This window comes from Pteropus alecto, unplaced genomic scaffold (assembly GCF_000325575.1).
Source record: "Pteropus alecto unplaced genomic scaffold, ASM32557v1 scaffold12, whole genome shotgun sequence".
Taxonomy (NCBI): Eukaryota; Metazoa; Chordata; class Mammalia; order Chiroptera; family Pteropodidae; genus Pteropus; species Pteropus alecto.
In genome coordinates, this window is record NW_006432669.1 from 4,005,924 (window position 1) to 4,023,270 (window position 17,347).

At 37.4% G+C, this 17,347-nt stretch overlaps 2 protein-coding genes across 3 annotated transcripts in view; one reads left to right on the top strand and one right to left on the bottom strand.

Moving 5' to 3' along the window:
• Window positions 1–7,206, bottom strand: part of FAM76B (family with sequence similarity 76 member B) — a 17,628-nt gene extending 10,422 nt beyond the window's left edge. The window contains exons 1-5 of one of the 2 annotated variants that reach the window (XM_006907490.3): window positions 6,443–7,206; window positions 5,548–5,612; window positions 4,632–4,686; window positions 3,300–3,455; window positions 1,381–1,580 (exon numbers count right to left, since the gene is read on the bottom strand). In XM_006907490.3, the coding sequence (XP_006907552.1) occupies window positions 1,381–1,580; window positions 3,300–3,455; window positions 4,632–4,686; window positions 5,548–5,612; window positions 6,443–6,529 (563 nt within the window). In that variant the 5' untranslated portion in view covers window positions 6,530–7,206. The remainder of the gene's footprint in view (window positions 1–1,380; window positions 1,581–3,299; window positions 3,456–4,631; window positions 4,687–5,547; window positions 5,613–6,442) is intronic. The other variant, XM_006907489.3, reaches the window with a different exon arrangement.
• A 323-nt stretch (window positions 7,207–7,529) lies between these two features.
• Window positions 7,530–17,347, top strand: part of CEP57 (centrosomal protein 57) — a 35,867-nt gene continuing 26,049 nt past the window's right edge. Inside the window, 2 exon segments of the mRNA XM_006907491.3 lie at window positions 7,530–7,810; window positions 17,246–17,347. Of these exon segments, the coding sequence (XP_006907553.1) occupies window positions 7,766–7,810; window positions 17,246–17,347 (147 nt within the window). The 5' untranslated portion in view covers window positions 7,530–7,765.

The following is a 17,347-nucleotide window of genomic DNA, read 5'->3' on the forward strand; positions in this document are numbered from 1 at the left end:
TTTACTTTTGAGAGTTGTCATTCTTAAAAAATTCCTGTCACAGAATTTGATCTTTATTAAACATACTCTGAGTGTGTCTTTCCACATCACACTAAGGCAAATTTATATGTAAAACACAAGAGAAAGAGACATTTTGGCTGAGTCTTTGGAGTAGGCCTGCTGGATACCATTATGGTAGCTATTTTGTCATGCTTTTTATTAAAGCACGAAACAAAAACAAGGAAGATTTATGTTTCTTTGCTCCTTGGGATACTTACATAAAGACCACAAGACTTCTTCAAAATAGCCACGAGAAGTCACTATGCGGTCTACCACTGTTACATCCAGAAAGCACAACACGGTAAGGCAAGTGGAAAAATTCTGCCCCTAAAGTAAACCGCATCTGTGCCTCAAAAGCACGCCCATAATCTGATATGTGCTTGACTACAATTTAGAATCAAATTTTCACTAGACAGAATCATATTATATTTTTAAAATACCACTGTGTTCCGAAATGTGGTAGGCATCAGTTTTCTGTAAATAAAATCATGTTATGACTATAAAGAACTCTAAATACTCAGAGAAATTTGGGGAAAAACAGAGAATTTTTATGAAAATCAGTATGCATCATGTTCCTGTGTTCTCCATTTTAATTTGTGTTTTAATATTGATTTTTTTCCCTGAAGACTAAAATCGCACTTAAAAATCTTTACACAACACACATAAAAGGTTAAAGAAGTACTCCTACATAACTCACCCCCACCCAAGGCACTTTAAAAAAATCAGGTAGTTGTTTCTATTTGAATAGAATTCCTGCCCATGTGTTTAAAACAAGCAAACAAGCAAACAAACAAAAACAGCAAAGCACCACTAATTAAAAAGATTATTTCTTACACTTTGAGAACCTTCAAGATTTAGAATGTTTCTATCTTGGTCACAAATGAGAGTGTTAACAATATTTTCTCAAAAATACTGAATGTACATTCTCTAGTCACTGGTTTAATTTTGTTTTAATTAAAACGAATGATAACTGAGGTAAATGTATTTTTTATAAGTAAAATCCTAACAATTATTTAAACAAAAAAAAATATTTTGGCTTTTGATAATATAAATCAATAAAGTATTAACTCTGATATACTTGTACTTTGACTTCATATGATCATAATTTTATGTAGTAATTACTTAAATGTCTGATCTTTATTATTATGCTAAACAGCTAAACACACTCCATGTATATAATTTTATAAGCTCAACGAAGTGGAGAAACAGTCCTAGATACTCAAGAAGCTTACCGTGTACAATGGAAAGACTAGCACATAACTAGTACTTGCAAAAAGTTAAATACCAATAGATGGCATTAAAATGCCTGGATTTTAGACAACAGGATTTCAAAGTACTTACTTGTGATGACTACTGCTGTGACGATGGTGATGGTGATGATGGTGGTGATGATGTTTTGAATGATGCTGGTCTTTCTCAGTAAGAGATGAAGATGATGAATTTGAATGTGAAGATCCCAGGCTCTTCCTCTGTTCTTTTGTCTTTTGTAAAACTCTCTTATATGATAAAGTACAAAGCCAGCATAATAATTTTCCGTCAACCTTTTTAAAGGAAATATTTGTATTAGATTAAATGTACCTGTGAAACCAGGTAAGAGAAAATACTCAACTTCTAGCTATATTTCACACACACACACACACACACACACACTCATATACAGAGTTGTAAAATGGAAATAAAATTACTTTTCTGAAACTTGGGAAAATGCTTGTTTAGAGGATCATAAAATTGCTGAGGATAGATGGACTTCCACTAGTTTTGAGCCATTTTTAAATTTGGAGGAAAAAACTTGTTTTCTTATTACTTGGAAAATAAGCATAAATTGATGGTATAGTTTAAAGAATTCTTACTGAAGCACCAGTCGGAATTCTTAAATTGCTGTGTAATTACTAAAATTCCCATTACAGTAAAACTGTTAATTTATAGAAAAAAGCACTTGAATGACATATACAGTTGATTCTCATTATTCAGATTTCACATTTGTAAATGCACCACCTACTTGCTAAAATTTATCTGTAACCCCAAAATCAACTTGCAGTACTTTTGTGATCATTCATGCACATGCACAGAGCGGCAAATCTGTGTAGCCAGACAGCAAACCTTCCCAGCTCAGGTTCAACCAAGGTGACGATCTGCTGCCTTCTTCTTTCAGCTCTCATTCTATAAACCAGTGTTCTTCTCCTGGTCTATTTAGTGCCACATTTTTGCTTTTTATCAGTGATTTCACTGTTTAAAATGGTCCCCAGGTATAGTGAAGTGATGTATAGTGTTCCTAAGCATAAGGAGGCTATGATGTACCTTACGTAAAAAAATACATGTTAGATAAGCTTCATTCAGGCATAGTTACAATGCTGTTTGCTGTGAGTTCAATTTAATCAATCAACAATATACACTAAGTAAGGTTTCTTTAAACAGAAACATATATAAAACAATGTTGTGACCAGGAATAGGCACCTAATCCTGTATGGCCCTTAGGAGCAATAGTTAAATATTTACTAAATCAGTGTTCCCAGCAACTTTATAGAACATAACTACCACAAATAATGAGAATCAATTGTACATGTCTAGGGAGAGGAAAAGAGATTTCTTTCCAAAATTATTAAGACTAGACCTATAAAAATAAAGTTGTCTTCTATTTGTTCACACAAGAAGTGCAGAAAGAATACTTCTTAAAACTAAGGTATATATTTTGCTATGGGGGATCCTAGGGGTGCCCCTCAAAGAGACAGTCACCCTTCGAATCAACTCAAACTGACAGACAACAGGAGGCCTGTGTCAATGCTGAGCAGCAGAGGGTTGCCACATGCATACATAAACTTTTTAAGTCACTGTAGAGAAAAACAAACAATGGTTTAAAATATGAGCCCCAAATAATACAAGACTAACTCTGAATTACACGTTAATGTGCCTTAAGATATTTTTTCATACCAGTAACTTCAAGTAACCAGCAAAAAGGTAAGTAGCTGAAAAGGATGTAAAAGCAGTAATTCTTCCAAACTAATTGTGAGATAACCAAGTAGTACAGAATAGACATCACCGAATATTTCTGAAAGCACAGTAATCTCAATTGATCAACATGAATCTATATGTGATGTAAACAAGGAGAATATGCACTGTTCCTATACGTTCATCTAACTACATGTTTGCAGGGACCCAAAAAATACATCAATATCCGTAGTGTATTAATTATAGTAACTTCCAACTTGTCTGATGTTTTATTTAATTTCCAAAATATACCATAACATAAAAAAAAAACATACCTTTCTTCTTCCTTCCTCCTTCCGATCAAAAGCACATTGTTGTTTGCACTGTTCACAAGTCTGAGGTGGTCCATACTTTTTTTCTGAATTTGTGCAACGCTGACACTTTGTACCAATAAATGCTGCAATTATGTTACAGTACTGACAAGGCTTGGGCTGAAAAACAGATATATTTTCTTTAACAGAGACATTTAAAAATATTAAAAATATGCTCCATAAAATATACCCAGTGTACAGACATTTCTGAGGTTAACTAAAGAAAATAGGTAAAAAAAATTGTTTTCAAATACAGTATATCCTCACTTAACGCCATTGATAGGTTATGCAACTTTAAGCAAAACAACACATAATGAAATCAATTTTACCATAAGGTAATTGATATAAACAAGAGTTAAATTCCTATAGCATCAATCAATATCATAACATTATTTGAGGACCTGCTACATGTTGCTCTATATTTATCATGCTTCTATTCGTTTAGTAAAATTTCTTGTTATGCTATTGAATAATTTTAAAAAACCATGAGAAATATATTTATGATTTGCATAGTATGTTAAATAAAAAAGCTACATGCAAAAAAGGTCTTAAATAATGAAAATATAGGTACCCATTGATAGAAATTTTCATGTATCCAGTATGTGGAGTAATGAACTTCTACTAATATCCTGATTAGCTTAATTACTGTATCATTTATTCTAAAAACATTTTAACTTTTCATCACATATAGGTACAGATGATGCAAGGAATATACACTATAGGTGAGTTTTCAACTTAAAAAAATTGGCATAGCATATTCGATATAAACTACAACAAACAAACCTCGATTTTCTTGATATTCAAAAGATAATTCAGGATTTTACAGAGTGTTAAGGGTAGCACTTTGACTAATCATAATAATATACCAATAATGACTATAATATACATGTAAGAAAAGAATTAGTACTAGGATAATGCCATGACTGTTGTGAATAAATGTCTGAATTATGCTGTTATATAAAAATTGTTGGAGGTTCTGAAGAAGGGAGAAAAAGTATGATTATCAAACTTTATGAATTAGTAGACTCTCCATAACCAGGAGTTTGTTTGCTGTTTTTGAACCTTTAAAATCATAAATTTCACAATGAAGTGCAAGATATATAAAACATACACATAATATGACTGTTTTTAAATGTTGTCATCTTCCTATCAGACTGTCTATAGATTTCTTTCCGAAAATATTTTGATATGTTGAAATATTTAAGAACATAGCTATATATGTATTTTAAAAGGTCTCTCTTTGTGAAAATCATTAATTGACCAGTAACAATAACAAGAAAAATATGACATACTTACCGTGCCAAACTGCTTCACATTTTGAGCACACTTCTTACAAATTGTATTAGTTTTGCTGAAAAGGAAGTTGTATATAGGTGATCAAAGTTATGTAGCTTTCTGAGGTAATCTGCATGTTCAACTAAAGCAGATAGTCAAGAGTACTATTTGTTTTACTAGTACTTAAAATTTACTGTAATATAAACCAAAGAATTTTTAAAAATACGAACATAAGGACCTTTCTAGGGTTGTATATTATTCAAATTTACTCCTCTTCCCTTAAAATAAATTATACCTTTTGTGTATTTTTTGGTAAACAAAACAAAGAATCCTAATGTTTCCTGTCTTGTTCCAAAATCTTTACACTTGCCACTGCTTATGCACAGCATTACATGTCAGTGCCTACCTAAACTTCCACTAGACCTTCTCCATTATGATGCCCACACCGACATATGAAGAAATTATTTGTTCTTCTCTTAGGCTACTCTCTTGTGTGTGCTCTAATTTTCTAACAGGAATCATCCTATTGAAAAGTATGTGCTGTTCATCCACTGGTGACAAATTATTAGATTTAACTCTGGGAAGGTTGCTGGTAACATTACAGACCTCTTTCCTTAAGTCCATGTCAGCACTAATGTGCCATTTTTTATTTAGCTTAGTAATACCTATTTATATTTGAGTTTTTCGTTAGGAAAGCTCCACATTTTCCATACAATTATTCCTTCCTCATGTGCAAACTGTTTAGCTGTTAAATAACCATTAATTTCTTTGTCAACATTCTCTCTCCTGTCATGTCTAAAAGGTTTATAACTTAAAATTTAAAAAGCTAAACCATTCAAAACAAACACTTTAATACAAGCATGGAGTTACAACACCCAAGTATTCCTTACAGACAATACTTTGTCTTTAACAATCAAAAACTATTCAGTATACAAACCTCTCTTGTTGAAATTCTGATCTGCAGTAAGTACATTTTACAATAGGATGCGCAATCCGACATTCCTGGAATAAGACAATGAATTAGTCAGTATCCATTTCAAAGTCTCAATTTCACTTTTCTGGTAGAAAATTATTACCTAACCTAGTCAAATGTCTAAAACATTAATAAAATCTGTCCCCCCCCCCAACGTAGACAATTGTGATTTATTATAAAAATAGCCAATTACAGTGTAATTCCTTAGGGAAGGCATAGGTGTCTTTGTCTTTATTAGATGTGGGGGTACGTTACAGATAAATTAAGAAAGCTGTCAGGGCCAATTTCAAGGATTGGTTAAATGTGAAACTACTTATTATTTTGCACCGTTGCTCACAGACAGCATCCCGGCTTTAATGGGATGGGAGGAGCTCCAAATCATAGAGCATTCTGTTCCCAAGCCATCGCTTCGCTTTCCTGGACAGGGAAGGAGGATGCCATCAGCTTTGCTGCTTCAGGTTCCTAGCAAGAAAGTGCAAAAACCGTCCCCTGCCTCCCGGTGGAAGGAGAGGACAGACCAGGCAAAAAAACGAGATGAAAACATCTCCACCCCAGGGTCTCTGCGGCATAGACAGGTGGCTGCTTCACTCAGCCCCACCCCTGAGACCCCTGAAGGTTCCCAGGGCCCGGCCCCTTCCTGGTCCGCCTGGATGAGGGTATGGTTCTGTCTTCCTCTCACGGGCCTTTCCGAGCTGATGCTCAGGTCATCCGATAACGGGGTCCCCAGGTGAGGAGGCGAGGGTTCCAAATCCCCAAGGCGCCGGCAAAGAGAGCGCGACTGCAGTGCAGCGGGCACCCAGCTCTCTTGGGCTACGGCCGAAAAAACCCCCCGCCCGCCCGCTGCCCAGCGCCCACGGACCTTGCAGAGCTGCTGGCCCTGGGAGAGCTCCTCGAAAGGATAGCGCTGGGTACACTTGGTGCAGGCGTACAGGGCCGAGGCCGCCATCCTGCTCCTCAGTCTCCTCCTCCACAGCCGCCCGCTCCGAGGCGGAGCCCTACGGGGAACTCGGGCGCCGCCGCCGCCGCCCGGGCCGCGGGCTCCTCCTCCTCCCCCTCCCCCTGCCTCGCGCCCACCAGGGCCTCGCCGCGAGTTCCCAGGACCTCGCCGCGAGTTCCCAAGGCCCTGTGGACGCCGCCGTCTCCCTCCGCCTCCACTTCCGCCCCAGCCCACCCAGTGACGCCGTCCCGGCCGCTCCCGCTTAGGCCCCGATAGTGGCGGAGGGAGACGAAGCGGGTAGTTCGCTGCAGTTCAGCTGCACGGCAGCGGATCCGCTTCCTTCTCGGTCTCTCTTCCCCTTCCCTGATTAGCTGGGGAGGCTACTGCGTCACTCGGTTGCTCCTCCCAACCCCTAACCCGGCGACGCAGGGAGCTCCCACAAAGGGAAGAAGTCGCTGACCAATAACAGTCTGACGCTCTTAGAGCGCGAAATCCGCTTTAAACTCGCCCCGCCCAAAGGCCTGGGTCACGGCTATTTCTAGCAGCCAGTTTTAGGTTTGGGTGCGAGCTCCCCAATCCAATTGAGCCAGAGTTTGCGAAGGTTCACTGTGCCTCGACTCCTTTTCCCTTGACTTGTATCGGACCAACTCATTAAATCCCTCCGCAATCTATTCGTTATTGGCCATAAGGTAAAAATACTTCACCTGGAGAGGCGTCCCCGAATCAAGCTCACGCTCTCCTTGGCGTTTAGTCCAAGGAAACGGATGGAGTGTTTGAATTTCGCATTCGCTTTAATTCTATATCAACCATTCAATTGCCTCTGGCGACAAAGCGATCTCTCGCCCACATTTCCTCCTGGAGAACACCTGCCCCTCCATAGATGCCACTCGGGATCGTCTCGTAGTCTGCGGCGTTACCGGCCTCCGCGGTCCCGACTACGCGTTACCTTGTGACGTCACCGAGGGAAGAGGCGGACTCGCTCCTGGTACCGGAAGACATCCGCTTTTTTGATTGGCTATTCAAGGCGTCCGTTAGGGCGTGTTGTGCTTTCCTTGTGCGCTCGGAGCGTGGCGTCCCTGTGGCGAGTGTGTAGCAGGGGTTTCTAGACCCAGCACCAGCGCCCCGGCCCCTTCCATCAGGGGCTCGGCTTAGGGTCGCCCCTAGCGGGCGGCTCTAGAATCTGGAAGAAGAGCGCGGGACCCGGGCCGCCCCGGGGCTGTAGAGGTCACCTGGGCAGACAGGAAGATGGCGACAGCGTCAGTCTCTGCAACTTCTGGTTCTCAGTTCTCGGTAAGAAGCAGTTGACGTTCGAATAAGCCCCAGGTCGGTCCTGGCGCCTCTGCTTTCAGAGCGCTGTAAGCCCAGCGTCTCACCCCATCATGGGAAACGGCGGCGGGCGCCAAGAGCGCCCTAAGGTATTCCGTCGTTCCCTGCTCCTTCCATTGAAACAGGCCTGTCCTATCTCTATCTCGCATGACCCTTTCACCTTTCGGCCTAAGCAGCCTAGGTTACCGAACATTGCCAGGACCCGCTAGGATGGGTTGCAAAAACATTGCTCCTGTGGTCACGTGTGTGTAACGGCCGCTCTTGGAATCTCGCTGAGACCAGGTAGGCGTCCTGATCGGCTTAATTGGCAACTGTTAAACAGTCCGTAGTCTCGAGTGCATACTAGTCCTTGCTTAAGCTGATTCTTTTGCCTGCAGTACATCCTCCCACCCTCCCGTTAACTTCATCCTGTGCTTATCCTACCCAGAGCGCGTGCTTCCCACCTCTCACCTTATTACTATGACTGCAACATGTAAATGCTGTTTTAGAGAAGCGACAGAGGGCGCTGATCTTTATTATTGTTTTTGCCTCCACAAGGGCTAGTTAGGTCACAAATATTTGTCGAATTGGAGTGTCAAACGTAACCGCCCCCTTGGGAATACTGCAGCTAGGCAGTAAATGTGAGGAGGCCCAAGTTAGAGCTATTATCTCTTTACTAGCACATGCTGAGTGGCTGGCATACTTTTAGGCTTTAAGATTACACAGACGAAAAGGATAGAATCCCTCCTTTGAATGGGCAAAGCACTAAAGTGAAATTACACGTACTATTCTATAGTACAAGTTGATAAATGCTGCCATACTGGAATAACTTAGGTGAGAATGACTTAGCAATGCTTGGAAAGATGGAGCTAGCTGGATGGTGAAGGAATTGAAAATGCTTGTTGCAAGAACAGAATAGAGAGGAAAAGGCACCAACGCAAGCATTTAGAGTATGTGCGAAGACAGTAGGTGCTTTCAATAATCTTGAAATAATTTGAGATGAGCAGAGGTAGAGTGGGGGTAGAGTTGTAGTAAATGAATTGTAAAAGGTAAAAAAAAAAAATTTAAAAAGGGATAGTGAAGGAAGAAGACAGGAAACTATCACGGTAAAGTTATATCATGACACTAATGGGGTAAGAAGTTTAGGGAACGTTGCAAGAGAGCAGAGGTACCTTAATAAAGACACACTTTTCCTCAGTTTCAGTTTTTGGTGGCTATAGTTAGAAGTTGTGAAAATGAGGCCGGAAATAACCTTCAGAGTTTCAAAAAAAGATGGTGGTAACAAGTTTGCAGAGAGGTCAGGGAAGATCGAGAAATAATTGATTGAAGCAATTGGAGTTCAATCAGAAATTAGGTCAGTCAAAGGAAAGATAAAAGAGGCACTATTAGACTGTTTGGAACTAAGTCAGTAAGTAAATGGATGAAGCTATATAAGAATTATGATCAATTAAACTTAATTGAGATAAGAGGGTTTTTCACTGCTCTCAAAATGTAGCACTAGGAGACTGAGCAAGGAATACTCTTATATAGGGATACCTTAAAGATATTGCAGGTTTGGTTCAAGACCACAATAAAGCAAGTAGTAATCTTTTTGCTGTGGGAGGAGGGTCTTGCTTTCAGTTTGTAAAAAATACAGAACATCTGTGAAGGTCAGTAAGGCAAAGCCCAGTTAAATGAGGTATGCCACTGAACGTCGAATTGAACTGCACTCTGCTAAGGCCATCAAGCTGAGCAGTGATGCTGAAATGTGGTCTATTCTTAGTGTTTAAGGTAGTCTGATCAAAATCCTGTAGTGTTTAATAGGAAAGCATATATATTTTTATATGCTAAGCTCCACTTTAAGTAGATTCTAAATATCAAGAATACAGTAAGAATATCTAGGATCCTTTATAAATCAAAACATAACCAACCTTAATTAACTTGATGTGTTACATCAAAATGTCTAATTTGGAAGTCAAGTTTATCAGTGTATAAGAAATGGTGCTGCTTAGACACTTTAACTGTCTTGTCAGAAATAAGGCCAACCATTTCCAACAGAATTTAAAAAGCACTTTAGCTTAACAAACAGACGACCATAAAATATGACAGCACAAAAAGACCTTTTAAAACTACAATGTGAACTCAGAAGGCTACTCATATTCAGATTTCAGGGTTATGAACATTAATGATTGATACTTATTCAACATTGATAAACCCAGTGTGGAGCTAGCTATAGTAAATAGAGATGCTCTTACTAGGCAAGATATTTAACAGATTCACAAATAATACAGTCTTTAGGGAGCAGCTACCATATAAATGTCAAATGTGAGCAACATGGAAGTAGGTGATACATTTGAATTGTTCTTTTTTGGTTCTCTTTCACTGCAAGTGTAACTGTGGTTAACAGTAACATTGAGTGATTGCTATGTATCAACTCACTAGTGGAGAGAAGCAGGAAAACAATGGTTGGGTATAAGATATTAAATAGGAGTACGAGCAGCATGATCTTGAAGCAGAAGAATGACTTTTCTGTCAGTGTGTTTATTTTCGCAATAACCAAGGTCAACACTTAGGACTTAGAACTTAATAAGCTAATCTTCTAATTGGTCTCCCTGGCTTTTTAGCGAGGCCCTTTACAACCTGCTCCATATTTCTCTTGAAAATGTTTTATGAATATATCATAAATTTTATAACATTAAATATATAAAAGATTTATTTTTGAGAATAAAATGAATACTTTCATGCTCCCTTTGGCATCTTCTTTCACACATACCACTATACATTTTGAGATTATAATAATGCATAATATTAGTACTATCTGGCAGTCATTGTTTTAAATTCTTTTCATATATTAACTCATTTAATCTATTTAATTTTATGAAGTTGGTATTAGTATTTTCATTTTTGAATGAGCAAAATGAGGCATAAAGGTCAGTCAAGGTTACTATTATATTTCTGTTGTCCATGAAAGAATATCCAGCCTACAGAAAAGTTTCTTAAGAGTTTATTTGAGCCAAACTTTTGAGGACATGCATGGAACCAAAATCTCAATGGATTGAGAAAATGCTTCCGAGGATGGCAGGTTTGCAGTTTGTCCCATACGTTAGAATCAAAAGAGAAGATATAAGGAGGAGGGTTACACGAAATCCACTGGTTGAAGATTAAGGAGATGGGAGAAGGCAAAGGGATATTTCTAGGAATGAATAACTGATGTCTTTAGGATATTGAACTTTCTTTATGAACATGTTATATCACTCCAGTTTTTTGGAACTTTAATATTTTTCAGTAAAGTTTTATAATTTCGGGTCTTAGACATCATTTGTTAAATTTATTTCTAGTTTTAAAATATGTTTTCATAAGTTGCATTTTCTGATTGGTATGTAGAATTATTATCGATTCTTTCAAATTGATTTTACTTAGCAACTTTCCTAAACTCTAATTCTAATAATTGAGGATCTTTTAGTATTTTTCCAGTTAGATGTTCATAATTTGTGAAGTTTGGATTCTTATTCAATCTCAACATCTTTTATTTATTTCCATTATTTTAATGTGCAGGCTAGGAAATACAGCACAACATCGACTAGAAGTTGTCTTGTAAATATCTTTGCCTTGTTCCTGAATTTAAGATGAATGTTTTAAATTTTGCACCATTAAATACACTGCCATATTTTTTCTAAATTTCCTTAAAGAAAATAGTTTTTTAATAATGGTTAAATATTGAATTTTGATTTTTTTTTTTTGCATTTGTTAATGATCATATGGATTTTAATTTTAATGGGGTGGATTGCATTAAAAGATGTTCTCTTGTTCACCTAGTCTTCCATAGCTGTAATAACCCCACCTTGCATCTTTTCCCTTTGCTAGTTTTGTTTCGTATCCTTTTGCTATAATAAATCACAGACATGAGTATAACTATATGCTGGATCCTGTCAGTCCTTCTAGCAAATCATCAAACCTGGGACTTGTCTTGGGGACCCCAACAACTCATGGTGACAATACTTGGAACTTTCCCAAAATTCAGATTTCCAGATATTAGTCAAGAAACAATCTTGCAAGCAGTCATTCCTAAGGATTGCAGTTTCAAGTCTACTGTTAACTCTTCCTACACACAGCCTTCCAATGACATTTGTGTTATTTGTTGTAAAGGAAACCAAAAGCTTTCATTGTCTTTCAACGTATTATAGTAACTTTATTGAATAGGATAATTTAATTTTATAAACAATAGGCAGTTTTTCTGTTTTGCAGGGAAATTGTATAACTAATTCATTCAACAGATTTAAACATATTTATTGGTGTCTTTATTAGAATTTAAACTCTATTAGGGATGACTGTTTTTCCAACATCAGATCTCCTATGCCAACTGGGTGGGTGTCCTACAATTTAGTTCACTTCTGACACTAACTACTTCCAGATAGCACAGACCCCACAGGCTAAAGGGGCTAAGGTGCTCCCACTTCAATTATCAGCTGCAAGCCCCATATGTCCCCAAGGTGCCTACAGTTCTGCACAGCCAACTATAAATTAGGAATTTCACGACTCTCCTCCTTTACATTCAGTAATTTACTAGAATGACTTGGAATTCAAGAAAGCACTACTCATGATTACAACTTTTTAAGAAAAGATACAGTTCAGGAACAGATAAATGGCAGAGACACACATATGGCAAGATGTAGATAACAGACAAGAAACATAGGGACTTCCATGATCAATCTAGATGCTCCTGGAATCTCATCGTGCAAGAGTTTTTATTGCGGTTTCATTAAGTAGGTATGATTGATTAAATCATTGGCCATTAGTGATAGCTCGATCTCCAACCCCTCTCCCTTCTGAAGTCAGGGTGTGAGGCTAAATTTTCTGTTTAATAACCTGGTTGATTTTTCTGGCTACCAGCCCTTATCCTAAAACTATCTAGGGGGCCCCCCTAATAGCATAATAAAGACAATTCTATCACTTAAGAAATACCAAGAGTTTTTTAATATCTTTGCCAGAAACTAGGGACAGAAACTAAATATATTTTTTATTCCACAGGGCATACAGATAATATATCTGATAGGGATAAGCTTTTTTAAAAAAAGAGTAAGGAGGTAGAGTGACAGAATGGTGCTGCTTTAGTTAAGGTAGTCAGGGAAAGCCTCGCTGACAGACTTTTGAGATTACTGAATGGCATAAAAAAGGGAGCTTTCCAGGCAGAATAAACACAGCAAATGAAAATGGTGTGTACCATGCATTTTAGAAATCCAAAAGTTGGTACGGCTGGGAAATAGTGGGTTGTGGTGGTGTGAAGATAGCGTGCTAAGGAATGAGGTCAGGGTTAGCTAGGATCAGATTATATGGGGCCTTAAAAGCCCTGGCAATAATTTTAGATTTTATACTGTGATGGAAAGTCATTGGAAGGTTTTGATTAGGGGATATTACTTGAATTAATTTACTTTTTTAATGAATCATAACGACTCCTATTTGGAGATGAGACAAAGGGGATGTGGACAAGAGTAGTTAGGGGACTTTTATGGTAGTCAGACAAAAGATCACAATGGTGTCAGTCAACCAGGGTATTAGTAATGGACTTGACAAGAAGTTGGAGAGTTTCTTGATTTATTATGAAGACAGAGACCCAAAAGATATACTGAAAGATTGGATATAAGCTGTATAAGAAATGACTTTATCTAAGGGTTTTGACTTAAGTAGGTAAATGGTGGTGCCAATTAATGTGGTATGCTGAGAGAGGAGCAGGTTTTGGGAGTAGATTCAAGAATTTGGTTATCGACCTGTTAAGTTTAAGGTGCCCATATTGACATCCCAGTGGAGATAATGAGTGGGAAGGTTGATTTGAGTATAGAGTTCAAGAAGAACTCTGGATTCTATAAACTTGCAAGTTGTCAGCAAACAGGCTTTTCAAAGACCTCAGAGTAGATGAGGTTATCAAAGGAATCCACGTAGGTGAAAGTGAGAAGAGGTGAAAGGACTAAGCTTTGGGGAACTTCCAGCGTTTAGAATGAGGAGAAAGAGAGAGGCAAGGAGATTATGAGGGTGGGGTCTGTGTGTTGGGAGGAAAACCGAAGAGTGGTGTTCCATTAACTAAAGAAAGTGTTGAGATGAAGTGATCTGCTGTATCCCATGCTTCTGGGTGGTCACTGAATTCAGTAAGTAAAAGTCATTGGTGAGCTTAAGAGCTGTTTCTCTGAAGTGGTGAAGACTCAGGTCTTATTGGAAAAGGTAAGAGAGGGAGAGATGATTAAGAGGTGGCAGCAATTACAATTATTTTGAAGGACTTTGTCATAAAAGCTGAGAAATGAGGCAGGAGCTGGAAGGGGAAGGGAGTCCTAAAGTTCCAAAAAGTTTTTTTCTCTGTCCCTCTCCTTTTTTTTTTGGTTCATAATGGCAATGTGAAAGATCTGATAGGAAGAAATAGATGGCATCAGGAGGAAGTAGGGTTTTAAAGGGACCAAAACTTTGAGTAGGTAAATGGAGATAAGTTCATTACACAAAGCTCACTCCTTGTTTCAGGGGAAGGAAGGCAGAATGTATGAGAAAAGTGTAGGTAAGTTGGTGGGTTCTCTTTTGAGAACTAATTATGTCCAGTTAATCGTATAGAATGTGATTCTCCTGATTCTATGGGAGGTGAGGTTGTGAGGCAGGGAGGGATACTAGGGAGGGTAGGCGAGTCAACTTTTTTGAGCCTCTATTTTCTTTTTTTTTTTTTTTGTAAAACAGTGTACTAGATTGTTTCTGTGGTTCTTCCCAACTCTTAAAAAAATGTATATTTTTTTTTAGGTAAGGCAACCCTTGGTTGACCTCGCAGATTGCAAGGACCTTGTCAGCCTACAATCCCTTATTTATTTATTTTTTTTTAATGCCTACAGCACCTGGTCTTCCTAGGTGGTCTCTGTCCAAGTACTAACCAGGCCAGACCTCGCTCAGCTTCTAAGATCAGACAAGATCGGGCTTGTTCAGGGTAGCATGGCCATAGACTTATAATTTTTTTATCCTTGAAATTTATAACTTTTTTTTCACTTGGAAAGACCTAGTTATTAAAAATTCTTACTATTTTTTTGATCAACCTTAGAGTTTACCTAAACTTTTCCATTTTGTAAAACCGAAACTATATCCATTAAACAGCTCCCCTTTATAGCCTCCTCATAGCCCCAGGTAACCAAGATACTGCTTTATGTTTCTATGAATTTGACTACTTTAGAGACCTCATGTAAGTGGAAATCATAAAATATTTGTCCTTTTATGACTGGCTTATTTTACTAAAAATAATGTCCTCAAGGTTCATCCATTGTGCAGCATGTGATGGGATTTCTATCCTTTTAAAGGCTGAATAATATTTTATGTATATACCACATTTTATCCTTTACTATTTTTAATAGACACATTTGTGTGTGTATATAATTAAGTGTTATCAGCTTTGCAGTTCTTGTTTTAATTTTATTTTAAACTAGTTCTTATAAATAATTCATGCAAGGCCATTTTATTTTCTGTCTTTTGCTTTTGGTCGATATATATATTCTTCCTATTCTTGGCTTCAGACTGCTAGAAGCAAACGAAGACATTGACCCAACACATTCACAGTAACAATGACTTCTATTGCTTAATTCTGACATTATAAATGAGTTGGCTGCCTTAGAATTGCTTTTCCAGAAAAAAAAAAATCTCATCATAATTTGCATTTTTATATAAAAAGACTAGTTTGCTGACCCAAACTGAGCACTATTTTGATGAACATATATGTGACACATTTTGTTGCACAAATCTTGAACTGTTTTATAAGAGCTAGCACATAATGAATTTAATGAAGATAGTTTGCTTTTGTTTTTGGTAAGTTATGCATAGTCCTTCTGTTAATATCTGTGCAATGTTCAGTAATTCTAATAAAAGTTGTTTTGAAAATTGTAAGTGAATTTACAGATAGTTTATGTTCATAAATATATTGATAAGGAATATTTTCTAACCATTTTATTTGGAATGGTAGTTACATGATAGGATTCTAGTAGTTTGTGTGAAGACTTCAAGTTCTCTGTGAAGAATCATATTTAAAGTTAAGCTATGTGATAATTCATGGTGCTTTGCAAGAACGTTGGCAGTATTATATATTTTGTGAATTGAAAACTCACCTGTTTTCTAGCCATCTACAAATCCTGGTGTTAGTTTACCAAAAAGTTTGAAAAAAAATAATAATTTTTAGTCCCTGTTGCATGTGAACACACTTTTCACAGTAGACCTAGCACTGATTGAGTCGAGTGCCACTTTGAGCTTTTTTCCTACCCCTTCCAAGCTCTTTACCGTCTCGTTTAGTTTTACCAGCCATAATGTGTTTTGTATTTGCTTTCTTGAATCAACTGGAAAAATATGGTTTTAAACACAGAAATAGATTCTTCAATTTTTAATAAGATTTAGATACAATGTGGTTATTTTTTTGGCCTTTGTTTATTCCAGGAGGTTGTTTACTGTTATTGTAAATATTCATTATTCCTTTGTATTTTTCTGGACACAGATTGTTCTGGTGCTTTATATATAATCATAATACTCCAAAGATAAGAATTGAAAACCTAGTTTGCTGTGGCTACTTGTTTAAGAAAAATGGTTGTCTGAGAATTTTGGGCAGCCAGCAGTCATATCTTCCACCTTAGCTTTCAGTTTCTCCATACTTCCCCCACTCTAGGTCTGTCTACCAACAGGAAGTCACCTACAACAAACAAAATTCCACAGTTAGTGTCCCCTGCAGTGAAAATTATTATATAGAACATGATTTCAAATGGAAGAGAATCCCATTCATGACAGAAAGTTTATGTGTGGAAATAAAGATTGATAACTAGGTGTTTGATAAACTATAATGTTTTCTAATTGTTTCCTTTCCCCCCTAACTAAATGTAAATTTTTTGAGGCGAAGACTATACCACAGAGTTTTGGACATTTGATAAATATTCAGAAAGTATTTAGTTGATTGGGGATAGATTAATTGTCATTTTGTACTAGTTTCTGGTACTGTAAAAAAACAGTTTTTCTGAATGTATATTTTATACTACATATTTTTAAAATAAAATATTGTAAATTCATTATGAATGCCATATTTAAATATTTCTGTGCAGTATTTGTATTCAAGTTGTATGAACATTATTTCCTTTTGATAGTGTCTGACATATGGCTATACTTAGACAAATATGAAATACTTCAAAAGTTTTTAAAGTAAAGTAATGATTGAATTTTTTGCGTATGATCAGTGGACTCTGTTTTTTCTGTTGTCTTTGTCAGTGGAACATACGAACATTCCAATTCTCTGTCGTGAACATTCATACATGCATACATACATACATACACTTATGTATATGTGTGTGTGTGTGTGTGTGTGTGTGTGTGTATATATGTGTGTGTATATATCTCCTTCAATCTGCTGTTTGCATTTAAAATTTGAAAGATAATTTGTGTATTTTTATTTTTCAGAACATCTTAGCCAAACCATCAAGGTCCAATGGAAGTGTGGTTCGCCATTCCTCATCCCCATATGTGATATATCCACCTGATAAGCCTTTCCTTAATAGTGAC